Source organism: Pelodiscus sinensis, chromosome 3, assembly GCF_052426305.1.
Source record: "Pelodiscus sinensis isolate ZL-2025 chromosome 3, ASM5242630v1, whole genome shotgun sequence".
In the NCBI taxonomy this organism is placed as follows: domain Eukaryota; kingdom Metazoa; phylum Chordata; order Testudines; family Trionychidae; genus Pelodiscus; species Pelodiscus sinensis.
This window is the reverse complement of record NC_143054.1, coordinates 162,792,592-162,820,489: the sequence shown is the minus strand read 5'-3', so window position 1 is coordinate 162,820,489 and position 27,898 is coordinate 162,792,592. Positions and strand designations below refer to the sequence as shown.

At 43.1% G+C, this 27,898-nt stretch overlaps 2 protein-coding genes across 5 annotated transcripts in view; one reads left to right on the top strand and one right to left on the bottom strand.

Annotated features, from left to right (window-relative positions):
• CLIP4 (CAP-Gly domain containing linker protein family member 4) overlaps positions 1 to 27,898 on the top strand; it is a 111,577-nt gene that overhangs the window by 11,598 nt on the left and 72,081 nt on the right. Inside the window, exon 1 of one of the 4 annotated variants that reach the window (XM_014569787.4) lies at positions 20,070 to 20,156. The exons of 1 other annotated variant lie outside the window; for it this stretch is intronic. The gene's annotated coding sequence lies outside the window, so the exon portion shown is untranslated. Of the gene's footprint in view, positions 1 to 20,069; positions 20,157 to 26,366; positions 26,392 to 27,898 lie in introns of those variants that run through there. 2 more of the 4 variants (XM_025180990.3, XM_025180989.3) reach the window with 2 other exon arrangements.
• On the bottom strand, positions 38 to 27,457 carry PCARE (photoreceptor cilium actin regulator). The gene is made up of 3 exons (XM_006115705.5): positions 27,193 to 27,457; positions 8,168 to 12,006; positions 38 to 301 (listed from the first exon to the last, which is right to left on the bottom strand). Exons 2-3 carry the CDS (start codon positions 11,956 to 11,958, stop codon positions 175 to 177), a joined length of 3,918 nt encoding a protein of 1,305 aa, XP_006115767.5. The 5' UTR covers positions 11,959 to 12,006; positions 27,193 to 27,457; the 3' UTR covers positions 38 to 174.

The window sequence follows — 27,898 nt, the reverse complement described above, 5'->3', positions numbered from 1 at the left end:
TGATAATTAATTAGGAAATCATGACCAATTTGGGTGGGTAGGTGCAATAATATTGTACCTGTTCTTTTAGATATGGCCTGAAGCAATTCTTTGGAGCCTGGGACTAAGATACTTGATCACATGCAGGTCCTCTGCCTTGAGCAACACTGTCCATCTTCCAAGCAGATTGTATTGTCACTCCCTGTGGAGCCCCTGGCCCACAATATAGAGTTCAGGGTGTGAAGCAGACCTGCCAGATCCCTTGAACGCAGAGGAGCATGTGCTGTTCCAGGAATCCCACTCCTTTCTAGGGCACTCCATGCTGCAGATAGAAAAGAAGATTAAGATAAGAAGCTAATGAATCATGACCTTTTAAAAAATGCTAAGGAGAGCATGTTAGCCCATTACAATGAAACGCAGGAAGGCATTCAGCTGTTTAGTACAGTACAGTTTTTTTCCTTTCTGGTCCCTGTTTCCTGATGCCAAGTGCACTGTAATCTCCTGTCCCTGAAACTGAGAGCCAAACATTGATTGAGCCATTTGATAGCATGGAAGCTATTGTGATGTGTTTGAATTTACAGATGGGCAAATAGTTTCACTTACAAAGAGGGAAGGGTCTGAGCTAAAAGCAGAGATCCCTATCCCAAAGGGAAGTTTGTATCTATCTTATGCTAAGGTACTTACTTATAGGGTTCCCTTCTTCCCCATTATTATGGTAACTGAGTGACTCATAATCCTTTATGGTGTTTAAACGCAACATAACTGGAAATACTATCTTGATTTTACAGAGGGAGGCTGTGATGTACCCAGGCTCATACATGAGATCTGCAGTGGAGCAGGGACTTAAATGCAGGACTCCTGGGCCCTAAACTAATAATCTAACCACTGGATTGTCCTGCCTCTCTGTTGTGGTGGAACTAGTGCTAGATTGGTATTGGATGAATAGATTTAGCCAGCTATTTAAAGGGGGGGAAGGCTAGCTCAGTGGTTTGAGCATTTGGCATGCTAAACCCAGGGTTGAGTGTTCAATCATTGCAGAGGCCATTTGGGGCAAAAATTTGTCAGGGATGGTACTTGGTCCTGTTGTGAAGGCAGGGGACTGGACTTGATGACCTTTCAAGGTCCCTTCCAGTTCTAGGAGATAGGCAATCTCCATTAATTTTTTTTTATGCATGAATTTCTCATCCAGATCCAAAGTTCCTCAAAATCTGAGTGGGTTCATATCCAAAGTTTTGATTTTGATCCTATGTCACTGAACCAATTCCTCTTCTTTTCTCTGAATGAAATGAAATCTGAACAGCTTTTATTTTAAGCTTCCTTCCATATCAGCTGTACCCATGGGGGAGGGCTTTAATTTGAGAGCAATAGTACCACTGAAATGCTATTTTTTACTACACACACAGGCAGACAAATCCTGTTATGGATTAACAGGATTTGCCTGGGCAAAGCAGCATGTGAGGTATGTCTTGAAAACGTGCCCATCAGCACTGATAGTTACCTAAAGGCCAGGCTCAGAAAAGAGCAAAGTAGCTCTGCACACCCACCCACAACCTGTCCAAATAGCATCTAGTTGCCATGGCTTGGATTCTGAAACCTAAACCCAAGACTCTTGCTACTTATAAAGTAACAGTAGTTGTGCTAAGCTCTAGCTGTAGCTCTAATAGGTGTAGCTCTAATAAGCTAGTGACATGTTTAAGATCTTATATCTTGATAGTCTGCAGATTTTTAAATGGCAGGTTTATAAAGTGGATAAGCTAATGCACACTAAACTTCATATTCCCCAAATTAGAAGTGGGTAAGCTACATTCACCCTTGTCTATACTACTAGCAGAATGGGATGAAAGTTACTTCTCCCTCTGGTCCTGCTGCTGAAGAGGGAAATTGGACTGCTGGGATGAATTGCTGGGTCATCACACAGAATCAATCACAGGGTCCCATATGGTTGTCTGTATTTACTTTTGCCTTGTATCAAGCCTGACAGCTTAACTGTAGCCGTCTGTTTCTCAGCAAAAGTACAGCTATCAATGTGTGAGGAAATGGAAGGAAAAATCCCAAAAGATGCAATGGGCTAGATCATTTACTCTCCAATGCTTTTGTGTGAACCACTTCATAGGAGAGAAATCTTGTGGATCCACCTCCATCTCTCTTCCCTTCTTCCCTAAGGCTATGTCTAGACTGCAGAGCTTTTCTGGGATGCCGGAGGTACCCCGGAAAAGCTCTGCTGCGTCCAAGGAACCTGTCCACTTTTCCGAAAAAAAAAAAAAAAGTCAGAAAAGCAGACACGTTTTTTCGACATCCCTGTAAATCCCCTTTTATGAGGAAGAAGGGATGTTCTGAAAGAGGGTTTTTTCCCTGAAATTTGCCCCATGTAGATAGGCCAAATTTCAGAAAAGCCTCTTTCAGAAGTAAATCGAAAAAGATACGCAATTTGCAATTTCCGATTTATCTTTGTAGTGTAGACATAGCCTAACCAATTAGTGACCCTAATAACGTAAAATATCTTCTTGCAACATGATACCATTTTGATTTTAATGTCCTATGGGCTCTGAGAGACTATTGGAAACCTGAGGCTCTCTCCTTTCTGACAGTGCACAGATCCCCCCGTTTCTGTCTCTGTAGGGTCTCAAGATTTCACATGTTAAACCTGTTGCTGGTCCAGCACTTTACTATCTGTCTGGGTATCAGGACAACGTAATTCTGGGGAGAAAATACCACATTGTTCTGGGGGAGGGACAGAAGGAATATTTTTGTGACTTGTTGTTTCCCTAGGGCTGTGTCTAGACTGGCAAGTTTTTCTGCAAAATCATCTGCTTTTGCGGAAAAACTTGCCAGCTGTCTATACTGGCCACTTGAATTTCTGCAAGAACACTGACGATCTCATGCTGAGCTGCTCCCGTTTGGGCAAAAGCCCTCTTGCGCAAATCATTTGCGCAAGAGGGCCAGTGTAAACAGCACAGTATTGTTTTCCGCAAAAAAGCCCCGATCGCGAAAATGGCGATCGGGGCTTTTTTGCGGAAAAGCACGTCTAGATTGGCCACGGACACTTTTCCGCAAAAAGTGCTTTTGCGGAAAAGCGTCCTGCCAATCTAGACGCGCTTTTCCAAAAATGCTTTTAACGGAAAACTTTGTTCTTGCGGAAAATCATGCCAGTGTAGACGTAGCCTAGATGTAGCCGCCCAAAGGCTTTGGAATATGGGAATGTTATATATCCTCTGAAATGTCTAATGGTTGAATGATTAACCCTGAACCCTTGTAAAACAGCTGAGGTTGGATCAGTTTCCTAAATTGAGTGCAGTCAGTTTCTTCTGGCTAATAATGAGCTAGTAGGGGATGTGGTCCTGGAAAAGACAAGAGTTCCTACTTGCTAGTAGGCAGGCCTGGTTAGGAGTACTCTTACTGTGAGCCTTAGCTGGCTTCACGCTCCCCTGGACAGTAATCCCTGTTCTGGTCTGCACTCCTGATGTGTCCTGGTTCCCTCTGCTGCCATTTCCTGTCTGTTCTCACTGGCTGGCAGCCATCACCAGAGGTAGCTGTGCACATCAGGAGGCTATCCCAGTGTGGTGAGGAACTGGCAGACCCCTGTTACCCACCAGCTCTGTGATTCTTGGGAAACCAGAACATGGTCACCTGTCACCCTTGTGCTCTTGGGGAGCCAGGGAGTGACATTCATGGAAAACCATTCCCCTCCCTCAGGCCTCTGCAAGAATCAAAGACAAAGCAATGAAAAGGCCGGGGAAGACACACCTAAACTGCTTCAGACAAGGGTGATATAATTAAGGAAACACCCCAGCCTCATTTGCATTAAAGATAGAACAGAGGGACATCTCATTAGCATACAGAATGGAGAGCAGCTCTTCCAAGGCAGGAACCGCAGTGAACTATGGGACACCGAAAGCAGAGAAGTACTGCCTGATGGGAAATCCCTGCTCCAGATGCTAATGAACCTAGGCCTGCTCACACCCAAATTAGTCATTATCAGACCAATTCTAGTAACGATCCTATTGACATCTAAAATACTGAAACTGCCTAGTTGCATTGTGAGCTCGTTCAAGGAACATCACCCATAACCAGGGGTGATCAGTCTCTATTGTCTCTCCTCTTTGAACTATCCCTATAAAAACTCCTATCCTTGCCCCAAGAAAACTGTTCTGATACCTGGACTTAAACTGCATCAGTTCCATTGAGACTTCTTCATCTCCTGTCTGATCGTGCTGGGGGCTCTGTCCTGCTTTTCTCCTGCCCTCTGGACCCCCGGCTACCATCATCATCTGGGAACCCCGATCAGTGCAAGCTCCGTGGAGTGGTGAGGTCTCTCTCTCTCTCTCTTTCTCTCTCTCAACTATCTCTCTAAGCATAGCTTCCTGACCCTGCCCCGTGTAAACTGTTATATGGTTACCTAACGTTTGTAATCAGTTTCAATTTAGATTTAATATTGTAACTGTTTGATATCTATTCACTACTCAGAAATAAATCACTTTCATTGTTAAACTGGTTGCTTCTCTCTCTTTCTCTTTTGCTCACTCTTCCTTAAGGGGTGTTGTTTTGGCTTCCCCATTCGCTCTGCAACAACGCTTCTTGTACCCAAGCAAAAGATCCCTGTAGTGCCTAAAATCCTGTGGGGTTTGCTCATCATGTGGTTTACCAGTGAATGACTGTGGTGTGAAAGTGGGGATAGGGGGTGCTGAACCTGGGGGCTTATGAGGATGGCAGCTTAAAGTGCTGTTTAATCCAGCCCACGGAGTCCAAAGGCACATGAGGGTGCCGTGTGGCATTGCTGTGAAACCCAGCCAGCTGAGTCCAGGGACATATGAGGGGGTCAGCTTGTGAGTGCTGAGTACCCAGTCCTCTCAGACGTGCTCTGTTAGTGGGTGAGTGTCTGTGTGTGTTGCCAAGGTGGTAAGAACCCCATCCTGAGGAACCTAGTTCCTGCAGGAGAGCTCCAGTGGGAGGGGCAATTGGCAGCAGGGAGAATTCAGCTCCATATGAGAGCCCAAGTAAGCACCAACAGCACACTGATAGAACTGTTAACCTTCCCCCAGTCCCATAAGGGTAACCCTGATAAATGAGCATACCCCAGAGTATTGGGCAAATCTGGTAACACCCCAGAGCAGGTCCATGCAGGGAGGCAGTCTGGCTGGCAGTGAAAACAAGCCAAGCTGCTGGGAAGAGGCCACTGCTGGTTCTCATGCAGGGAGAGAGTGGCTGGGGTGTGGAAGGGCCTATGTTAGGCTTGGTGAGGAGAGAAGGTGGAAGGAATGCAAAGGAGAGGGTTAAAAGAGATTTTTACCCTCAGCTGGACCTGGAATATGAACTCCCCCAGAACTTGAGGATGTTGGGATGCAGAATAAGGCGCAAGGAGATACTAACATTTGAAGGGTTAAGCATTCTGAATGTTTTCTTCTATCGGGGAATGAAATGAGAAGCTAAGGCAGCCTTGTATGGCTAATGAGTTCTGAGGGGAGTGATGAATCAGAGTGTACTGTAAATGAAAACGTTAGTATCAGTGCTTCAGCATGCTGAGGCTCTGGTCAGTCGAACCCATTGTATTTTAATACCCTAGACTTACACAGCATGAATGCTGGTTCTCTATTGGATGACCAGATATCAAGTGTGAAAAATTGGGACAGGGAGTGTGAGGTAATAGGCACCTATGTAAGAAAAAGCCCTGAATAATGGGACTGTCCCTATAAGATTGGGACATCTGGTCATCCTGAGTCTAGGAAGTGACACTGAGTATTTGCAGGGTTTGTGTAATATTCATTGGGAAGATTCCTAAAATATCTGGCATCTGTCTGTCACTATACATGCTGTTAGGGCTCTGATATGTACATTATGAAATGCAAAGCAGTGTCTACAAAGCTTGGGTTGAGCAATACATTTTAAAGCTAGAAAAAAAAGACAACATGGCATTGCATCTTGGCTCCAATGGGCTGAATTTTTCACACACGCAGGTATATATCAGTAGTAACTCAATGGAATTACTCTGGATATGCATCAGTGTAAAAGGAGAACTGATTTTGGCTTAATGCACATTTCATTCCCCCCCAAATGACTAAAGAATTTGATAAATATCTTGAAGAGTCACAAAATCTAAAATATTTCATGAAAAGGATGATTTTTTATGGTTTATTGTAGTGCCTTTTCATATTACCGTTTGTGCTGTGACAAACTGCAACACATAGATAATATACATTGCTGAAATGGAAATTAACAAACAATTTATAATAGGCCGTTTAAAAAATTCATCTATAAAACTGTCAGCATTTCCTTTTCATGAGGTTTGACAAAGTCTTTTTTGAAAACATTCATTTCAGTTAACAGACACTGGAATAGATAATACTGATTTTACACTGTACATAAAAATGTATCCTTTAGGAAATAAAATTTGCTTAGAATGTCACAGAGTATAATGTATAACAAAACAGAGTAATGGATGCTAAATCATTACCAATTGCTGATTTGTCATTTGTCTTTGTTTTATGTTGGTAATGATAATCTATCATTCACAGTATAGAAGAGAAGTTGGGATCTCTTCTGTTTCTCTGGGATTGGCAACTAAATCCAGGTCTATCTCATTTCTGTGGTGATGACACACACATACACACAAAATGCAAAACTGGTCTTGCAAATGTTTATTCACAAAAGCAATCCAACTAACTTCTGCAGGATTGCTTGCATGAGTAGAACACAACTTGCATGAGAGGCTCTTAATTCTCTAGTGTATCTTAGTACCATTAAGCTTGTTAAGCATTAAGACGGGAAAATCCAAAACAACAACATTTTGCACTTACATGCTATACTTACATGATTAAAAACTATATTTAGTGTCATAGCTCCTCTGGTGATTTCATATAGAGGTATATCCACTTTGTGGTTAAATGCATTAAAAAGTAAGGACATTTTTCGAAGTGACCCCTGATCATTGGTGACTCAATCATTGCATGTCCCTCATGTTACCTTTTTGGTAGTGCTGAGCAATCAGAGCTCCACATCCATGGTAGCCACAGGTGCGTTGTGCCTTTGAAAGTCAGGCTCAAATTGTGCACCCATCAACTGTGTCACTCATAATTAGTGGGCAGTTTTGAAAACTTAGATCTACAAACTAAGTCAAGTTTTCAAGTAACAATTTTATAAATAGAGCGTTATAATACAAGAGATCCCTAACTGCAAATCACCTGAGTGTGGTATTCTGTTCCGATCTAGTGGACCTAAAACCACTTAGGGCACATCTACACTACAGTGTTATTTCAAAATAGCAAGGTGAGCATGAAGCCCATTATTTTGAAATCTTGAAATAATGGGCATCTTATTCCAGAATAATAAACCCTCATTTCACGAGGAATAACGCTGATTTCAAAATTGTCATTTCAAAATAGCAGCACTATGGATGCTCCACTGTTGCTATTTTGAAATAGCTCCTCCCCAGGGCCATTCAAAGTAATTAGTCCCCAGTGCTTCCTGGGGCTCTAAATCGAGGTAGCATGTCCACATTAGGGGAGCCTGCCTCGGACTAGTTTCCCTGTAGTGTGGATGTGCTGTTTCAAAATAGTTATTTCAGAAGCTATTAGTCTGAAATAACTTATTCCAAAATACTCTTGTAGTGTAGACATACCTTTAGAGAGAAATGAACAAGTCTGTCCTACAGCCCTAGCTCAGGGGTATGTGGCTTTTAACTCATGCAATAGCAGCTCATGCACTAAGCTTCACAGGTCCCACGTTCAATCCTGCCTGCTAATGACCAGGGACTGTTGGGGAAACTGGCTGGATAGCCTTTCATATCTAGGTTACTAATTTAAATCCACCCTCAGTAATTAGGAATTGAAAGCTGGTACCATCGGAGGATTATTTCACATCTTTTGTGAATTGAAGCTGGTGGTTTACAATACCCTTCCAAATGGGAAGAGCCCTGCATTAATTATTGACATTAATTATTACCCTGCTTGGCAGTCTCAGCAGACAGGACAAAGCTTGAACAAGCTATGGAGAGTGACCTAGCTTCTCCATCCTGACAGATGATCTATTTAGGTGTTGATTATAGCAGTATTAGTGGGGATAGTGGATACTTGCACTGCTATTGTGCAGATAAACAGTACAGGTCTCAAAAAGATGTCTTTTCACTTTACTAAGTTCCCCTCAAAAGCACAAAATACAACACAAAGTGCTTGACTTAAAGTAGAATGTTTCTCACCTTGCTTGGTTAAGTAGAGGTTCACTGCTAGCTGAGACAGGCATGGGAAGTCGCAGGTAAACTGCTGGTCTGCGGTCAGAGAAACTTCTCTTTATGAAAGGCTGAGGATTGGCAGCACTCATAGCCATTCTCCTCTGCTGATCCCCACATGGCCTGAGCAGCGCACTGGTTTTCTGAGAAGAAGCTGAAACTTCAGGCTGGCCTGCTGGGATTTCTGTAGCGAAGCTGCTAGGAGGTGATGGAGGCTTGGCTTCAAATAAAGAAGAAGTTGCTGGGCAAAATATTGAGCGTGCATTACTGGCAATCTTTGAGGGAGGAGGCTGTTGCTCATCACCAGAATCCAGACTGTTTTGCAGAACTTTGTGTAACCGAGATGGAGAGGCTGGTGGAGAAGGAGTGGTGCAGAATGGAGGTGGACTTGCCTCTCTGCACTGAGCAGGCAGGCTTGACAACTTGCCTTGAGCTGGTGGGCTTTGTTTGTGCCCCCCTGGAGGGCTAGGCATTTTTCGGTGGGTTGGTGGAGAAGGCAGCTTCTTTTGCATTGGAGGGCTTGATGATCTGGGGTGAGCTGGGGGACTAGGTTGCCTTTGCAGAGGAGGAAAACTTGGCTGCATGTGGTTAAAAGCCTGCAAGCTGTGTCTGGGATATGCAGATGGACTTGAGAGTCGTTTCTCGGTGGGCGGAGAACAAGAAGGTGTTCTTGTTGGGGAGATTCTTTTGCCAAAAGCTGGGCTTTTATCATTTTTCCTGTGTGAATCAGGAGAAATTTGCTTTTGGTTTTGCACTGAAGTTAAGTTTGTGCCAGAATCTTCACGCTCTGAGAAATTTCTGTTCTGTTTTGAAATGCCACTGGGATTTTGAAGAGGTATTATTTTATGAGATTGCTTATACAAATCTGCAGCCTCTTTCATTTCATAATCCCTTTGGGATGCTAATTTACCCTCTTGGCTATGGATAAACACGTTGGTAGGATTCAGCTCCAATGAATATTTTCTAAATTTGGAGTCCACCCCAGTGTTTCTTAGAACTTTACCCACAGAAACGTTGGGGCTGTTGATATTTTTTCTTGATAATAAGTCAATGGAATGTAGAGAGGCTTTTATCTTTGGAGAAGTGTGCATTCTCTTTGTAGCATGAAACTCTGTTTTAGCAGGTGTTTTGGCAACATCTGAAGAGTTTCCTTCCATTATTGTATTTTCATCACATTCAGATAAGTAAAAATAACTGTCCATTAACATTTCAGGAGGTGGTGGTGGCAGGTTTTCCAAGTCTTCATCAGTTTCCTCACTGATGTCACTTTTGTTTAATTCTGCAACATGTGGAAAGGCAGTTGGAAAGTTACATGGGGATGCATTTGTATCTGGAGGGTTTATGTCTCCTATTGGTGAAACACGATGCTTGTGAGTTAAAGGTGCCAGGGCTCTCTGAAGGGGAATGGTGGGAGGAATCACTGGAAGTCCAAACTTTCTGATGCATTTTACTGGTCCTAAAGTTCTTAGATTTGTAGGTTTTACCAGGCCACTGGAAGGACTGAAAGTTTCAATAAGTTTCTTGACAGATTTCCGAGGGGCACAACCACCACTATTCAATTTCTCTCTCTCAGGATGCTCATTTTCTTTCCTGTATGATAACTCCTGTGCGAATGCAGTGGCTTTTAAAGGCTTCCTACTCCTTCTCTCATCTGGCTGACTGACAGTGTGTTGCTCGGACTTATGTAAAGGGGCCTTATCCTGATTAGGCAATATGTTGAAGTTTTTAGAGAGGGATGCTTTCAGTTTGGCGGTAGATGATCTGGGGGTAACATGTTCAGTGTCCGGCAAGCAAGCTGCTGCCCTTGATTTCAGGATCTCCTGCTTGCTATCTGTTTCTTTATCCCCAGTAAGCATATAAAATGTTTCCAATCTTTTGTTGAGATCTTTTTGGGTCCTTTGAAGTTCTAGAAGGGTTGGGTCTTCTGCCCGGCTTCTGAGGGACTCCTCTGACCTGGACCTTCTTTGCTTAACTAAGGTTTTCTGGCTACCGCTTGCCGTACTGGGTCTTGCTGCTAGGGCTGCTTTTCCATCTTCATCTTCTGTCCATTCCTTTTGTCCACATTTTGCTGGGACAAACTTGATTTTTTCACTGATTGCATCTTTCATCTTCAAGATCATCTCTGCATTCTCTGGATTTTCTATCCTTTTGGTTGCTGGCCTCTTTGTTTTTTCAGTTATTGTAGGTGAAGACATTGGCCTTCGAGGGAGGGCCTCCTTCCCCATTTCTGACAGGCTTATATTGTCATTGTCATCCTCCTCTTGGGTGCTCTCTTCATTGGCAGAAGGAGAATCTATTGATTCACAGCCTTTGAAATCTTCCCCTTCCTGGACAGCATCAGACTGGAGGGAATTAAAAGAGGGATGTTTGGTCACGTTTGAACCTGGGAGCTTGTTGGAAACATTTTCTGGTGTTTCCCCTGGGAGCGAAGTTGTTCCTTTGCTGTGTACAGATGGGTAAAAAATATCCTTAAAATGTCTTTCAAGTGCACAGTCATGGGATCTTGTGGTAACAGACAATAATGTGCCACTGCACGGATATGCTCCTGGTACTCTGGTGTGTTTTTGAGACGGATGATCATGTGCACAAGAATCGCAGCATGTTTGCCTTCCAACTTTATCAAGGGAATTGAACTCCTTGAGAGATTCGTTGTCTGCACCAATGCCACTATCTTCTGAATACAGAGTCCTATCATCCGCATGGGCCTGGGAGGAGACCACTGCCGAGGCTTCAAGCAATTTTATTGCCTTTAGCAGGCGTTCATCAAAGCCTTGTTTTGCTTTCCATTTTTCTTCCAAGTTGTTGGCTGCAGACTGTAAGTAGCTCCATGTCTCCTGCAGGGCACTGGAGGTAAGAGAAGCCACTGTTCCATTTAGTAGCTGCATTTTGTTGACTGTATACTGCAATAACTGCTGCAACAGATCTGGCTGTTCTTTTGGATCTCCTTTTCCAGCTGGCCAAGCCAGATTTCCTCCCACCTCTTTGAGGAGCTCTTCCCCATCACTGGCAATTTCCTCCAAGAGCTGGTTGATTTCATCAAAGCGGAACACTAGGAAGCTCACCATCTGCTGTAAAAGCAGCTGAGTTTGGGTAGCCTGATTGGCCATACATAGGATAGTTTCATATTTTGAGAGGTTGGGATTTAGATAGGCATAAGCATTTTGATGAGCTTTAACAAGCAGATCTGGGAAATCCACCTTTTTCTCAGTCTTGCATATAGGTGGTGCAGTAGATTTTTCTTTGGATTTGCAATGGCGACCTTGCTTCATCAGTTTATGGCTCTTTTGCCTCTTCCCTTTCTTTGGAGTTTGCTTTGCATTGCTTTCATCATCCCAAGTGAAAGCTGTCGCTTCTGATTCATAGCAGCTTTGCTTTTTGATTTGTATATCCTCTGTTATATGTTTCTGAGATTCAATCAGTTCAGACATGGCTCTTTCAGCCTCTGTGGCTGTCCTCTCAGTTTTCTTCTCTTCCTCGTGACTCTCAGAAAGAGAGAGCTCCTCAGATGACAAATAGAAGTTAACATTTTTGATCAGCTCTAATGTTTTCTCCTCCTTTTCCAACTGATGATCTGTCCCCAGAGACCCACTCCAGGGGAACTTGTCAATATCATAACAAGAGGAGCCTTTGACCAGCAATGGAATTGAGAATTCTTCATCTCCAGGATCAACAGGCAAGATACCATTGGATTTATTCAAGAGATTAGTTCCATTTTTTGTGACATGGTTAACAATTTCACTGTGGGAAGGTGTGCAGCCCATCTTGGATCTCTGCCTGGATTTATTTTCTGTTAAAAATATCCAGATGATCTGGTAAAGAATAGAAGTCAATAAAACTTACTGTTTCATTCTGCACTGGCACACATAATTTTTCTCCCAAGATTTCATCAAGAATTCTCCCATTTTTTGTAGATAATCTTGTTAATTGCCTACAACTTTTCTGACTTCCCAGCTCCTTTCTTAAAAGAGCTATACACTGTCCTTTTCCCTTTTGTTTCCTTTAAAGCGCTCTTCTGTTGCAAACAAACCACAAGAAAGCTCAGCTGGACTTAGAATTAGTGGATTAAGAGGGCTTGTGTACCTTGCTTCTGCCTTGACAGATGTCATGTATAAATAAGATTTTAAGCTCATTAGGTTAATCAGGCACACACATACATGTTACATTTGTAATGTAAGACTTTTTTTGAAATACTATATTGCGTGGGCAACATGATTTTGATATACTACCCTTTTTCTCCCCTGTCTCCCCACCCCCAAACCTTCCCCTACAAATGGAACTTTAAAATCCAAAGGAAGAGACTTTTTCAGATAATTTCTAGAAGAAAAACATTTTAACAGGAAAAAATGACAATGCTTAGATCTTTGCAAGGAGAGTGACTTTTTGACAGAATATAGAAAAGCTAGGAGGTAAAAGACAAAGAATCAGAGGTTAGAGTAGAGATGCCTATTAGATCATCTCATCCAGAAATTCTCGACATTCTTCTACCTGCAAACCCCAAGACTTTTAGTTTTTAGTAGCATGACCTCCAAAACAAACAAACAATTGTTTTCTCCAATAGTCTTTCTAGGAACCCATTTTGCTACTTCCGATAGTCCTCCAAAATAAAATACTGCACTATACAATAATATATTTTAAATTAATTTGGCATATATCACCAAAGATAGCATAGATATTAAGTACACATACACAGGCAACATTAAAAATTAAAAATATATATTCAAAAGTATAATTTATGTATTCTTTCTGCTTTTTGTATGGCACAGTGCTCAGTATTCATAATGAACACAGCACAAACTAGTAGCATTGACAGAAAAATCACAAGCTAGCAGCATTACTAACTTCAAGCATTCAAAAATCACGAGTCAGGCCCAAACACTCAGACGATCTTAAAAATAATAAGATTTTGCAAAATTAAATATGGGGATCTTTTAATTTACCTTCCAGTGTCCGAGCCTTTACATATCAAAATTTCAATCTTTTCTTTGCATCCAAAGAAAAGCTTGGGAAACTTAAAAAAAAGTAAGTGAAGGTTGAGAGTCTCATAATCACATTACTGAAGGAACCATAGCTTCAAGGAAAACAAACAAAATCAAATTTCAATATTGGGCTAGAAACATGGGGGCCAATTTTGCAATCCAGTTGAGATCTACTGATCAAACCATCTCTCAGGCCAATGCAGGACTGTTCCCATTTCATTTGTTGATACAATTACAAAATACATAAAATAAAAAAACCCTCCTCAAACTGACACCGCAGCCACCGCCACCGGATTAAAGCCAACAAACTATTTCTTGAAGAGAAATAAAAAAGAAGAAACTAAAACATTGCAATAAAACAATAGATTGTTTAATTTTTTAAATATTGTTTCTCAAGGTTGATCTGTGAAAGATAATTAAAAAAAATTCTCCCCAAGCAAAATTTCTCCTTCTGTTATTAAGATAAATGGATTAAAATGATTTTTTGTTTGTTTTACCTTCCAAACACAGCTTTCCTGCAGAAGGCAGCCATCTCCCAGTGTAATAAGGAATGGAAAAGGTACTTGCCACCCACTCTAATTACTGAGTAGCATTAGGCTGCTTTATGCTGACAGAGCCAATCATCTCCCTCTAGCAATGTGCTAACTATTTGGATGCAGACATTTAATCTATCTGATTTCCAAGAAAATTCTTCAAGTTGCCTGGTGCATATGATGTTGTCATACTTTAATAAGTATGAGTTTTATATAATTCACTCTGCACTTCTGGATTCAAATAGCAGAAAGAGTTCATGGAGTGGATGACTATTTTATGCAATATAAGCTCCATAAAGGCTCCTTTTAAAGTGGATCTCATAATAAACCAAGGCATTTAGTTTTACCAGTTGCAAAAAACAGAACTTGTTCAATACAAATGTGTAAGACTCTGGAAAAAAAAGCTAACATTTTTCTAAAACAAATGTGGTATATTAAGAGTGTGTAATGGCATAGTGTAGTGTAAATATTTTCTTGGCACTTTTATTGGATACCCTAAACCAGGGGTTCCCAAACTTTTTGACATGGGGACCAGTAAATCCATTTACAAGCTTTTGGCGGGCCGGTAACATTCATTTGCATATTCATTAAGCAAATGATGAATATGCAAATACGTTGTTTCTGGTCCTCCCAACGCCCCCAGTGCCAGCTTTAGCAAAGCTTTTGATATGGTCACCCACAATATTCTTGCCAGCAAGTTGAGGGAATATGGATTGGATAAATGGACTGTAAGATAGAAAGCTGTCTAGACCAGGGTTTCCCAAACCTGACTGGTCCCAGATGAGGGATATTTTTGGACCAAGGGAGGTCATTTCAGGGCTCCTGGTTCCCCGCCTCCACACTAGGTTTCTTTGCACCTCCCTCCCCTGCAACTCTACTGAGCTGCCCACCCCACTGGTTCCCTCCACCCAGCGGCGGATTTAGGGCAGGGCGAGCGGGACGGCTGCCCTGGGCCCCGCACTTCCCGAGGCCCCGCGCATGCACCGTGGCGCCACGGCACATGCGCTGTGTCAAAGGGGAGGCCCTGCAAAATTTCGCTGCCCGGGGCCCTGCGGTGCTGCCCCGAGCCTTGCGGCACTCTCATCCACCTCTCCCAAAACCATCCCCCACAATCCAAGGGAGTGCAGCACCAGCTCCCTGCAGCCCTTCACAGCCCAGCTGAGCTGCCCATCTGTTCCCTATGCCTTCCCCCATCCACCTTAGCTCAGCTGAGCCCCACACTGGTTCCCTGCATACCTCCCCCATAGCACAGCTGAGCTCCGTTTCCCTGCCCCTCCTTCCCCTTGAGTCTAGCCCTGGGTTCCCGGCACCTCCCTCCTCCTGTAGCCCAGCGCCCTGCACCTCCTCCCCCCGCTCTGCAGCCCAGCCCAGCGCCCCCCCCCGCCCAGCATCAGAGGAGTAACGAGGATGTTGTGTGCCCAGGGGCAAAAGAAAAATTTGTGCCCTCCCCCCCCGCCATGGGGGAGGACCCTGAACCTGGCGCATGGCTGAGCCGGACCCTGAGAGGAAGTGGGGAGCTTGTACTGCATTTTCCCCCATCCCCTCCAGGTTGGGGCAGGCCCCACATGCACTATCCACAACAACACATGGAGGGAATCGATCACCTCAGTAATGCCAACTCCTTTAGAATTGAGGCCCGGATTATTGAGCACGAGTTGAGTTGAGAGGGCACTGTGTGCACATCTGATATATTTTTACCAAAACTGCTACCTGCCCAACTTGCCAAAGGAGAAAGGAAACAGGGAGGCCAACTGGAATGGTTTGGAACAGTGTTTCTCAACCTTTTTTTATAAAGTATCCCCCTTTAAAAAAATTATCAGTACCCCCAGCACAGTTTTCAGACACACAACATTTTTTTCTTTCATTGCAACACATTTGTTTAAACAACTTAATCATAGCGGGAACAAAAGACAGGACTATGTAGCACTTTAAAGACTATCAAGATGGTTTATTAGGTGCTATCATGTGCCGAAAGTGTCCGTCTGCTATGTACATTGGACAAACATCTCAGACACTTTGCCAAAGGATTAATGCCCACAAAACAGGTATCAGACAAGATAATAAAGAAAAAACAGTTTCTTGCCATTTTAACCCGAAAGGACACTCTCTCAATGACATAACCACCTGCATTCTGCTACAAAGACCTTTTACATCTGCACTTGAAAGAGAATCCTCTGAACTGTCATTCATGTTAAAATTCGACACCCTCCAAAAAGGAATGAACAAACACTCAAACTATCTTACCCATTACCAAGATAGCTTCCCCAATTATCACCTCTAATACCATTAGCTCACAAACATCCCACTCTCCCCACCTCTAATATCATCAATTCACAGACACTTACCTTCCTTCCTCCCCCCGCCCGCATCTCCCTCCTGTTCTGAAATGTGATTTGTCCTTTTCATGTGTTCATTTTTTTAAATTGGAGAGTGGAGGGGGAGCCCTCAGGATCAGGGAAGCCGTGGGGTAAAGGAAGTGGGAGCGGGGACTCAGATCCTTTCGCTGGTCCATTCCACCGGGGGGGTATATAAGCCAGGAAAGTTCCCCACAATAGCGGGACCATTCCCCCGCTTACATTTGCTATTGTGGCTTTAAAAGCAGTGTGGATGAATAAAGCCCCTCAGCACCAGACTGGCAAGAGAATGCATCAGCAACAAAGAAAATGGGGTAGCTGACAGGGGGAAGGGCCACTGGGCGGCTGAAGAGGACTTCCCTGACAGTATCCAACAGGCATCATGTACTATCCCAGAATGTATGGATAAATACATGTGGGGATAAGACTGCCTGATGGGAAATTTTCCTAAGTCCTGAAGCATAGGCCAGGGATGTGAGTTTTCTGTCTACCCTTACCAAAGAGCCAAAGGCAGTACAGAACATGGTGAGGACAAAGTCTCCAGACAAAAGTAGGGACACTGAGAGAGCTGTGGTGCACTGTCAAATTAGGGATGTTAGAAATAATTTGTTTTAGTAATTGAGTAAGCACAGCCATTCTTATTGGTTACACGGTTACTAAAATGCTCCCCAGAAGGCAAGGTCAGCAGCCAGTATGCTCCTAGACCCATTCCTGGGGAACCCCTTGCCACTCTGTGCTGCTGTCTCTGTATCAGAGGCAGCAGCGTGGGGTGGCAGCAGCCTCTCTCTGTGCGGGCCCAGAGCTCCCCACAGACCGAGGCTGCTCCGGCATACCACGGCTTACCTGAATGTGGAAATACTAATCTAAGTCTGGGTTTACAATGCAACTGTATCACTACCATCACAGCAGCACAGTGCAGGATAAGGTAACATCCAGGATCTGAAAGCTTTTCCAGTAGTGAAGCAGTAAGAATTCAGCCAGGCTTCCTCCCAATAAGCTCATGGTATAGTTTCAGCTGCCCATTCTTCACTGGAGGAGTACTGCACGAAGAAGAAACTCTAGATGCCTGACAGTGAGGGAAAGGAGATGGCGAACTGAACCAGGCTGCCCCATGTCCTTCCAGTCCCAGCACATATCTCCATACAAGGAATGAGCTGTTAGAGCCAATAGCCTTTGGCCTTCTGTCAGCTAATGCTGCAGTGCTAGAGATGCTCAATTTGGAGAATGACAGTTGCATATAACACAATGTATTTTAAGAGGGGGCGGGGGTATGAGAATAGCGATGTTGGCAGAAAAAAAAAGTATGTAACACCTTGAAAACAACTCCTTATGCAACAGAGTAGCTCACTCATATCTACTGACTTTGGTGATAACACATCTTTGTTGGTTTTTATTTCTACTAGTCCCATAGAGCCAGCACAACTTTGGGAGATGGAAATAGATTCAATTCTTTCTTGTGCATCATCAACAGCATTGTTTATTAAGTTCCAATGTATTCCATCTATGCAAATGCAGTTAAAGCAAAAGGATAGTAGAGGTACAATTAATGGCATTATATGAAGTTGCACAGAGTTTACTGAAGACAGCTTGTCTGTACAGAATCTTTACCATTGGTGATAGAGCATGACAAAGAAAGAATTTATCTTGACTCTCAGATCCCAAGGTGAATTTTCCAGACTGGCAGCATGAAACTGACGTCTACTTTTTTACTTCTAAACTGAGGAAATGTGAAGTGCCATTGAGAGATAATAATAAAGTCCTCACCAATGGTATTTTAACAGACCTGCTTTTCAAAGTAGAACCCCACGTTAAAAAGTTAAGGGAAAGGCAGGAGAAAATTTTAAAGAAATCTTTGTCTATCTCATCAGTAATGTTTTGTGACATTTGTAGGAAATTAATTGCAAAGATATACACTTACGTGGTTTCCTTGTAGAAACTTAAAAGACTATTTCAAAACACCTTTACAAAAGGAATAGTTTAACAAAATTAGTAAGCACTCTCCAGATTTATTTGTTGAATCTACAGACCTGTTGGGTCTCTCTTTTTCTCCTCAGCTTTTGTAGTAATGTAAGTGTGGCGCCTGATCATAGGAGGTACAGAGCACCCATAAATCCCACTGTAGTTAAGTGGACTTGCAGGATGATTACCCTACTCAAGAGTCAGGATTTGCACTTTGCTGCCTAGGAAGTAGAATTGCAAGCGAGGGCTGTTAAATAACTGTAGCACAGCAAAAGTACCATGTTCTGTGGATGAGTTAAAAATCAACATTGAAAATCATTTACATGAATCTTATTACCTTTGGATTGTTCATTCTGTTTTTTTTCTCAGAGCTTTAGGTTGCTAAGCCACCACTGCATATTTAAAACCGGCTGTCTGTCATAGCTAATCTAAGTATTCTTCTTGTTCCAATAGTTAAAACAGTAAATGGTAATGATGGCAGAAATGGTTTTAGATTTATGTATTAATATGGAATAGCAAGAAGAGATGAGCTTCACAGATACACATGGGCTACGTCTACACTGGCATGATTTTCCAAAAATGGTTTTAACGGAAAAGTTTTCCGTTAAAAACATTTTCGGAAAAGCGCGCCTAGATTGGCAGGATGCTTTTCCGCAAAAGCACTTTTTGCGGAAAAGCGTCTGTAACCAATCTAGATGCGGTTTTCCGCAAAAAAGCCCCGATCGCCATTTTCGCTGTACTATGCTGTCTACACTGGCCCTTTCGCGCAAAAGTCTTTCGGAAAAAGACTTTTGCCTGAATGGGAGCAGCATAGTTTTTCCGGAAAAGCATTGATGATTTTCTGGAAAAACTTGCCAATCTAGACACAGCCACGGAGTCTATTCACGCAAATTAAAAAAAATAATAGAGCACGTCCATATCACCTTTGGCTGTAATTGTATCAGTTCTCACAAACTTAAGTGGATTTGGGAATCAGAATGCAAGGTGAAAGATTTCCAAGGAACACTCAGCTTCTGTAGGAAGATATGTTGGCGATTCAAGAGGTCACATTCTTCTGAGTAAGTACTAAACCAGTGTTCTAGCATGAAGTTAGGGGACACTGTTCTGGTAATGGTGCCATCTTTTGCATATGGTGTAAAAATAAGGTCCTGACTTCATGCAGCCATGAAGGATCCCAGAGGTGTCTCTAGTCCGCTTGTCTTCACCAAATTCCAATATGAACAATTACCTATTGCTTCCATAATAACCCATGAAGTTTCAAATGAATTCAATGTTATTCTTCACTTCCTAACCTAAATCTCTTTGGAGAGTGGCTGTGCTTGGTTAAAATTTCAACATTTCACCCCAGATAAAGGTATGTTTTTCTGTCATTTAAAAGGCTACGTCTAGACCACAGGCTTCTTTCGGAAGAAGCTTTTTTTGGAAGCGATCTTCCAAAAAAACTTCTTCTGAAAGAGAGCATCCACACTGCAAAAGTGCACTGAAAAAGTGATCTGCTTTTTCGAAAGAGAGCATCCAGACTGAATGGATGCTCTCTCACCTGTAACCTGTGATTGCTATGGATGGAATGGCCACCAGGGAACCTGTGCTTTTTTCTCTTTCCTCTTCTTCCGAAAGAACTCCCTCTTTCGCAAAAAGGCTTCTTCCTTGTAGAATGAGTATTACCAATGGCGGAATAACTCCTCTGTCCTTTCGATTTTCTTGAAAGAACGTAATTGCTGTCTGGATGTTCCTCAAGTTTTATTGGAAAAACAGCGTTTTTCCGACAAAACTCTGTAGTGTAGACATACCCTTTAAATACTACAACTCATGAGAACAGGGAGTTTGGGGTAGAGCTATCCAGAGTCTGCCCTGGGTGAAGTAAAGTAATATTTTAATTAACAAAATGCATGTGGTAAACACAATTTTTCGTTTATATTCCCAGCCACTTTTTTCTCCTCAGTTATGATGATCAATGAAGCTGCAATCCATTGTTTCCAACATCACAATTCACCAAATGGTAAGCAATTATGATGCTCTAAGCATCAGTCTAAAACATCACTAAGTGAACCATGCAGGAGGAGGTGAGATTGAGAGGATTTTTATTTGACTACACATCCTGATGGTAAGCCATGACCAGAAAAGAAATCCTGAAAAGGTACATATAACTAAATAATATTTTAAAAATTAGTTAAAATCTTGCCTCCTATTTATTACCTGGCTTATTTAGTGATGCTACGGTCTGATGCTTGTAGCATCATACTTAGTTACCACTTGGTGAATTGTGATGTTGTAAACAATTTATATATAGTGCTGGTCCAAGTTAAGTGTGGATTCTGTAAGAGCTTGATCCTGCTCTTCTTCAGGTCAATGGAAAAATTCTCATTGACTTGAATGGTGTAGGATCAAGCGCTAAGAAAGTAGGTTTCCTGTTGCATATGTAATTTAGAGATGCCCTGGGATTTGGATTCTGAATAGCTTTACAGTGCCGTGTAAGTACCCTTACTCTCCTACTCTCTTTCTTCCTGCTAATGTAGTGATTGACAATGTGGAGTCAGGATTCCTACATTCTACTCTCATCTCTGGCACTAATTCCTGAGCAATCTTGGGCAAATCACTTTATTTCTCCGTGCTTCATTTTACTCATTTAAAAATGATTATAATAATATTTATGTACCTTCCAAGGCTGTTTAGGGTTAATACATTTATGTTTTGTAAAGTGCTTGAGAGCCTTGGTTATAAAGTATGTGCATTATCTCTTCTCCCTTCCCTTCTCCTGTCTCTTTAGTCTCTGCTTGCCTCTATTCTCCATCCATCCAAGTCTTTTTCCAACTCTTGTTTTCTCTTTAGGTCTTTAATTGTAGAACACTGGTATCAGTACCTAACCTGTCCATAGCTCCAAGATGCCTAATCTGTAGCTATTTGGTGGCTTGTAATTTTCCACTGGCTTTACTTCTCAGCAACAGATCTCTGCTGTACACAGTAAGCTCCTTGGTGCCAAAGTACTGGGTGACTGCAGGCAGGTGCAGTTGATTAAGCTGATTGAAATGCCCTCTAAGCAATTTTGGATGGCTTCCAACCAATCCATGTTTAGTGTAAACAAGAGACATAATCAGTCTGCGTACAGAACGGGCCAACAACATTCTAATGCAGGCTCACGCAAACACAGTAGATGAAAGAGTATCTCATGTCATATATAGGGCAGAATATTTACAGAAGTGACTTCCAAACATACAGTGATATAAAGAGTTGCCTCTAAATATCTTTTGTTTAAAAAATACATGGGTATATATTTGGCAAATATTTATACAGTTTAAAAACATCGTAGAGCAGTTTTTAAACTAAGAGATGGGAAAAAGCTGATTGGTGTGGAGGAGCTCGTGGATCGGATGGGGACTTCTCTTAGAGGAGAGTCCATTGATGGAGATTCTCTAAGTTTTACTCAGAAAGAGAGGAGGGGAGATGATAAAATATGGGCCAGATCAGACAAGAAACAATCACATATACAAGAATATAATACATCAGGAAGGACAGACAAATAAACAGTGGCAATTTTTAAAAGTGCTTCTACACAAATGCTAGAAGTCTAAATAATAAGATGGGTTCACTCGAGTACCTCATATTAAAGGAGGGGATTGACATAATAGGCATCACAGAAACCTGGTGGAAGGAGGGCAATCAGTGGGACACAATCATACCGAGATATAAAATATATCGGAAGGACAGAATAGGTTGTGTGGGTGGCAGAGTGGCACTATATGTCAAAGATAATGTAGAATCAAATTAAGTAAAAATCTTAAATTAATCAACATGTTCCACAGAATCACTATAGACAGTAATTCCATGCTCTAATAAGAATATAGCAGTAGGGATATATTATCGACCACCTGACCAGGACAGTGATAGTGACGTTGAAATGCTAAGGAAGATTAGAGAGGCTATCAAAATAAAAAACTCAATAACGGGGATTTCAATTATCCCCATATTGACTGGGTACATGTCACCTCGGGACGAGATGCAGAGATAAAATTTCTCAATGCCTTAAATGACTGCTTCTTGGAGCAGCTGGTACAGGAACCCACAAGGGGAGAGGCAATTCTCGATTTAGTACTGAGTGGAGCGCAGGATCTGGTCGAGGAGGTAACTATTACATGACCGCTTGGGAATAGCGACCATAATATAATAACATTTAACATTCCTATGGTGGGAAGAACACCTCAGCAGTCCAACACTCTGGCATTTAATTTCAAAATGGGGAATTACACAAAAATGAGGAGGTTAGTTAAACAGAAATTAAAAGGTACAGTGACTAGAGTAAAATCCCTGCAAGCTGCATGGAAACTTTTCAAAGACACCATAATAGAGCCCCAACTTAAATGTATACCCCAAATTAAAAAACATAGTAAGAGACCTAAAAAAGAGCCACCGTGGCTTAACAATCATGTCAAAGAAGCAGTGAGAGATAAAAGGCATCTTTTAAAAAGTGGAAGTCCAATCCTAGTGAGGTTAATAGAAAGGAACATAAACACTGCCAAATTAAGTGTAAAAATGTAATAAGAAAAGCCAAAAAAGATTTTGAGGAACAGCTAGCCAAAAACTCAAAAAGTAATAGCAAAATGTTTTTAAGTACATTAGAAACAGGACACCTGCTAAAAACCCAGTGGGGCTCCTGGGTGATCGAGATACAAAAGGAGCAATCAAGAATGATAAAGCCATTGCACAGAGACTACATGAGTTCTTTGCTTCAGTCTTCATGGCTGAGGATGGAAGGGAGATTCCCAAACGTGTATTGTCCTTTGTGGGTGATGAATCTGAGGAATTGTCCTGGATTGAAGTGTCATTAGAGGAGGTTTTGGAACAAATTGAAAAATTTAACAGTAACAAATCACTGGGACCAGATGGTATTCACCTGAGAGTTCTGAAAGAACTCAAATGTGAAATTGCGGAACTATTAACTGTGGTTTGTAACCTATCCTTTAAATCAGCTTCTGTACCCAAGGACTCAAAGACATCTAAAATAACACCAATATTTAAAAAGGGCTCTAGAGGCAACCCTTGCAATTACAGACCAGTAAGTCTAACGTCAGTACCAAGCAAATTAGTTGAAGCAATAGTAAAGAATAAAATTGTCAGGCACGTAGAAGAACATAATTTGTTGGGCAAAAGTCATTATGGTTTCTGTAAAGGGAAATCATGTCTTACTAATCTATTAGAGTTCTTTGAAGGGGTTAACAAACATGTGGTCAAGGGGAAATCCAGTACAGGCAGTCCCCGGGTTACGTACAAGATAGGGACTGTAGGTTTGTTCTTAAGTTGAATCTGTATGTAAGTCGGAACTGGCATCCAGATTCAGCCGCTGCTGAAACTGACCAGCGGCTGACTACAGGAAGCCCGAGGCAGAGTTGCTCTGCCCCCGGCTTCCTGGAATCAGCCTCTGATCAGTTTCAACAGGCTGAATCTGGACGCCAGTTCCGACTTACATACAGATTCAACTTAAGAACCCCAGGCGTCCCCAAGTCAGCTGCTGCTGAAACTGATCAGCGGCTGATTCCAGGAAGCCCGGGGCAGAGCAACTCTGCCTCGGGCTTCATGTAGTCAGCGCTGGTCAGTTTCAGCAGCGGCTGACTTGGGGGCGCCTGGGGCAGAGCAGCTGGGGTGCTGCTGGGTTGCTCCACTAGCACCGCTCCTCGGCGCTACTGGACCAACCCAGCAGCACCCCAGCTGCTCTGCCCCTGGCGTCCTGATTCAGCCGCTGCTGAAACTGACCAGCAGCAGCTGAATCAGGACGCTTGGGGCAGAGCAGCTGGGGTGCTGCCGGGTTGGTCCAGTAGCGCCCAGAGCGGCGCTGCGGGACCAACCGGCAGCACCCCAGCTGCTCTATCACAGGCATCCGGAGAAAAGCCGGGTCTGCTGGGGGGGGGGGAGTACTAGCTGCCCCTCCCCCCCACCAGACCAGGGAGACGCGGGCGGCGGACCGAGAAGCACCGCGGTCCCGCCGCTCGGGTCCTCCGTGGCTTTACTCCGTGTCTCCCTGGTCTGCTGGTCTGCTAGAGACAAGCAGACCAGGGAGACGGGGAGCAAAGCCTCTGAGGACGCCGGCAGCGGGATAGCCGCGGCGCATCTGGGCTGTCCGCTGCCCGCGTGCTCCACGGCTTTGCTCCCCGTCTCCCTGGTCTGTGGGAGACGGGGAGCAAAGCCGCGGAGCACGCGGGCAGCGGACAGCCCAGGCGCACTGTGGCTGTCCCGCTGCCGGCGTCCTCAGAGGCTTTGCTCCCCATCTCCCGCAGACCAGGGAGACGGGAGCAAACCCCGTTCGTAACTGCGGATCCGACATAAGTCGGATCCGCGTAACTCGGGGACTGCCTGTAGATATGGTGTACTTAGATTTCCAGAAAGCCTTTCACAAGGTCCCTCACTAAAGGCTCTTGTGTAAATTAGATTGTCATGGGATAAGAGGGAAGATCCTTTCATGGATTGAAAACTGATTAAAAGACAGGAAACAAAGGGTAGGAATAAATGGTAAATTTTCAGAATTGAGAGATGTAACTAGTGGTGTTCCCCAAGGGTAAGTCCTAGGACCAATCCTATTCAACTTATTCATAAACGATCTAGAGAAAGGGATAAGCGGGGAGGTGGCAAAGTTTGCAGCTGATACTAAACTGTTCAACATAGTCAAGACCAAAGCAGACTGTGAAGAACTTCAAAAAGAACTCACTAACCTGAGTGATTGGGCAACAAAATGGCAAATGAAATGTAATGTGGATAAGTATAAAGTAATGCACGTTGGAAAAAATAACCCCAACTATATACATACAATATGATGGGAGCTAATTTAGCTACAACTAATCAGGAAAGAGATCTTGGAGTTGTTATGGATAGTTCTTTGAAAACATCCACACAGTGTGCAGCGGCAGTCAAAAAAGCAAATAGGATGCTAGGAATTATTAAAAAAGGGATAGAAAATAAGATGGAGAATATCTTACTGCCCCTATATAAAACTATAGTACGACCACATTATGAATATTGTGTACAGATGTGGTCTCCTCACCTCAAAAAAGATATTTTGGCATTAGAAAAGGTTCAGAAAAGAGCAACTAAAATGTTTAGAGTTTTGGATCGGGTTCCATATGAAGAAAGGCTAAAGAGACTGGGACTTTTCAGTTTAGAAAAGAGGAGACTGAGGGGGGGATATGATAGAGGTCTATAAAATCATGAGTGGTATGGAGAGGGTGAATAAAGAAAAGTTATGTAGTTGTTCCCATAATATAAGAACTAGAGGACACCAAATTAAATTAATGGGTAGCAGGTTTAAAACTAATAAAAGAAAGTTCTTCTTCACACAGCACAGTCAACCTATGGAACTCCTTGCCAGAGGAGGCTGTGAAGGCTAGGACTATAACAGAGTTTAAAAAAGAGCTAGATAAATTCATGGAGGTTAGATCCATAAAAGGCTATCAGCCAGGGGGTAAGGAATGGTGTCCCTGGCCTCTGTTTGTCAAAGGCTGCAGGAGCATGGCAGGAGACAAATTGCTCGATCATTGTCTTCGGTCCACCCCCTCTGGGGCACCTGGCACTGGCCACTGTCGGTAGACAGGATACTGGGCTAGATGGACCTTTGGTCTGACCCAGTATGGCCCTTCTTATGTTATGAAAGATGCAGGCTAAAGATACTGAGTAGAGCATGTCCTCACTATGTATTTTAGTTTAGCACACACCAGTACTAGTTGGCATCACTAGTCTTTTTAGTAACTACAGATTAAAAAGAGTGCAAGACCATACAGAAGTTTTGTAATGTGAACAAATGTACATTATAGGTTGTTTGAAGATATTAGCATATTTAGTTTATGACCTCTTATAAGCCAGGCTTGATTTTAGGACTGCAGAGGAAGAAAGCAACTCCAATTACCTGCTCTAACATCAAGTATGGTGCTTTTTCACTTAGTAATAAATCAAAGAGTTAATACAGATTATGCATATCAAGAAAAGCAACTGTGTTTTGTAACTTCTTTTTTCCATTCTTGCTATATACCTAGTCTATAATTATCTGAATCATCACCGCTCCCAGGGATATTTTGACAAAGGAGCTGTAGCAATTTTTGTAACTATGTGATACCTGTTAAAATAAAAGGGAGTTAGGTTTGGCACTATTACTACAAAAAGCAAGATTTAGTCCATAACAAAGAGCACAAGCTGTTTGTGGTGCTAACCAGTGTCTATCTGCACTCCCAAATTTAATATTGTGCATTTACACTGATTTCCATCCCTGTATGTCAAGGCACTATTACAAATATTAGTTAAAAGTCCTGCACTTAAGAGGAAAGGAAAGTTAGAGATATTATACCTTTCTTTACAGCTGGGGAAACTGCGGCACACAAAGTTGTTTCTTGACCAAGGTAACATAGGAAAGCTATGTCATAACCGAAAATTATAGCCCATTTTCTGGCTTTAGTCCTGGTATCTAAGTCATAATATTTGCAACAATACGGACATACTAGTGTTAACCTAAGGACCTAACAATCTTCCTACCGATGTTTGACTTCTTAGGGTTAGGTTTTCAAACGAGCTCAACATAATGGGAGATGGTGGGTACATTAAAAAATTCTAATCTCAGTTTAGCTGAGCACTTGAAAAACTGGAAACATCAATAGTAAATCTTTGTATATTGGATCACAGGTCCAATGCCACCAATGAAGAAGTGGGTTGTGCCCACGAAAGCTCATACCATCTACATTTTTGTTAGTTTCTAAGGTACTGCACGACTGTTCTTTATTTTTTATTTTTTTTCAGTTACAGACTAACAGCTACCTCCTCAAACTTTTGAACCTTGTCCGAGTTAGCCTCTTGCTTATTCCCCAGATGTAAAAAGATCATAAACCATGTGGGCCATAGTGTAGTGTTTATATCACAAAGACAATGCTTTCTAAAATGTGAAATTTTACAGTGCAAGACTGCATCTAAACACTCTTAATGTGCTTAGCTATGCGAATCACCAGGTTTCTTGTGCTCACAAAATACAAAGATTTGTGTGTCATGCTCTACAAGCAGCTCTAGCACGTTTATGACATTCTTCTAGCCTCTGACAGCTGCTGATAAAATCCCATGTGGGAAGATGATTTTAAAATCAGCCTGGGCTTAAAAAGCTTGCCTCATGCACAGCATCTTGTTAAGGCTTTGTAAACATGTCCTGTACTTACTTGGTCCTAACATCACCTTTGTAGTACTTGAAAGCAGGGTCCCGATCTGTTTCATTTCCATGACTCCTTGCCATTCAGGGAGGAGGCAACAATTGGAAAACACATCTATGTGATGGGCATTTAAAAACTAGAGCCAGTGCAGGGACTTCCCTTTGGGCATGTTCTGCACTATGGACATGGTCCAGCAGGCTAGGACAGCACAAATCCTTACTGTTGGAGTCAGTGACACCAGCTGATTCTCCGGCCTCAGAAGTACCCGACTCCCCCTCCCCACCCTCCGGGGGAGCCAGCTATGCCCCATACAGAGCACCCCCCCCCCAGGAGCACCCCTAGCCCCGCCTCTGTAGACAGCCCCACCGCCCGGGGGCACGCAGCCATCTCCCCCATCACCCTGGGGCCACTAACCACGTCCTCACCCCCACAGGCAGCCTCGCCCTGGCCCCACAGCCTGCCTCAGCCTTGGGGGCACCCAGCTACCCCAAGATCGCCCAGCTCTTCCGCCCGCTTCTCACGGCGGGCAGCTCCATTGTCCTCGGGCAACCCCCCACGCCCGCTTCATCCCTGTGTGGGGGACCCCGCCCAGCCCCGAGCCCCACGTCTGCGCCGGGCCCAGAAGGTCCGAGCTAAGGGGCGGGGCGTTGTGGCGATGGGGGCGGATCTACAGCTCGTTCGGGGGCGGAGCGTTGTGGCGATGGGGGCGGGGCGT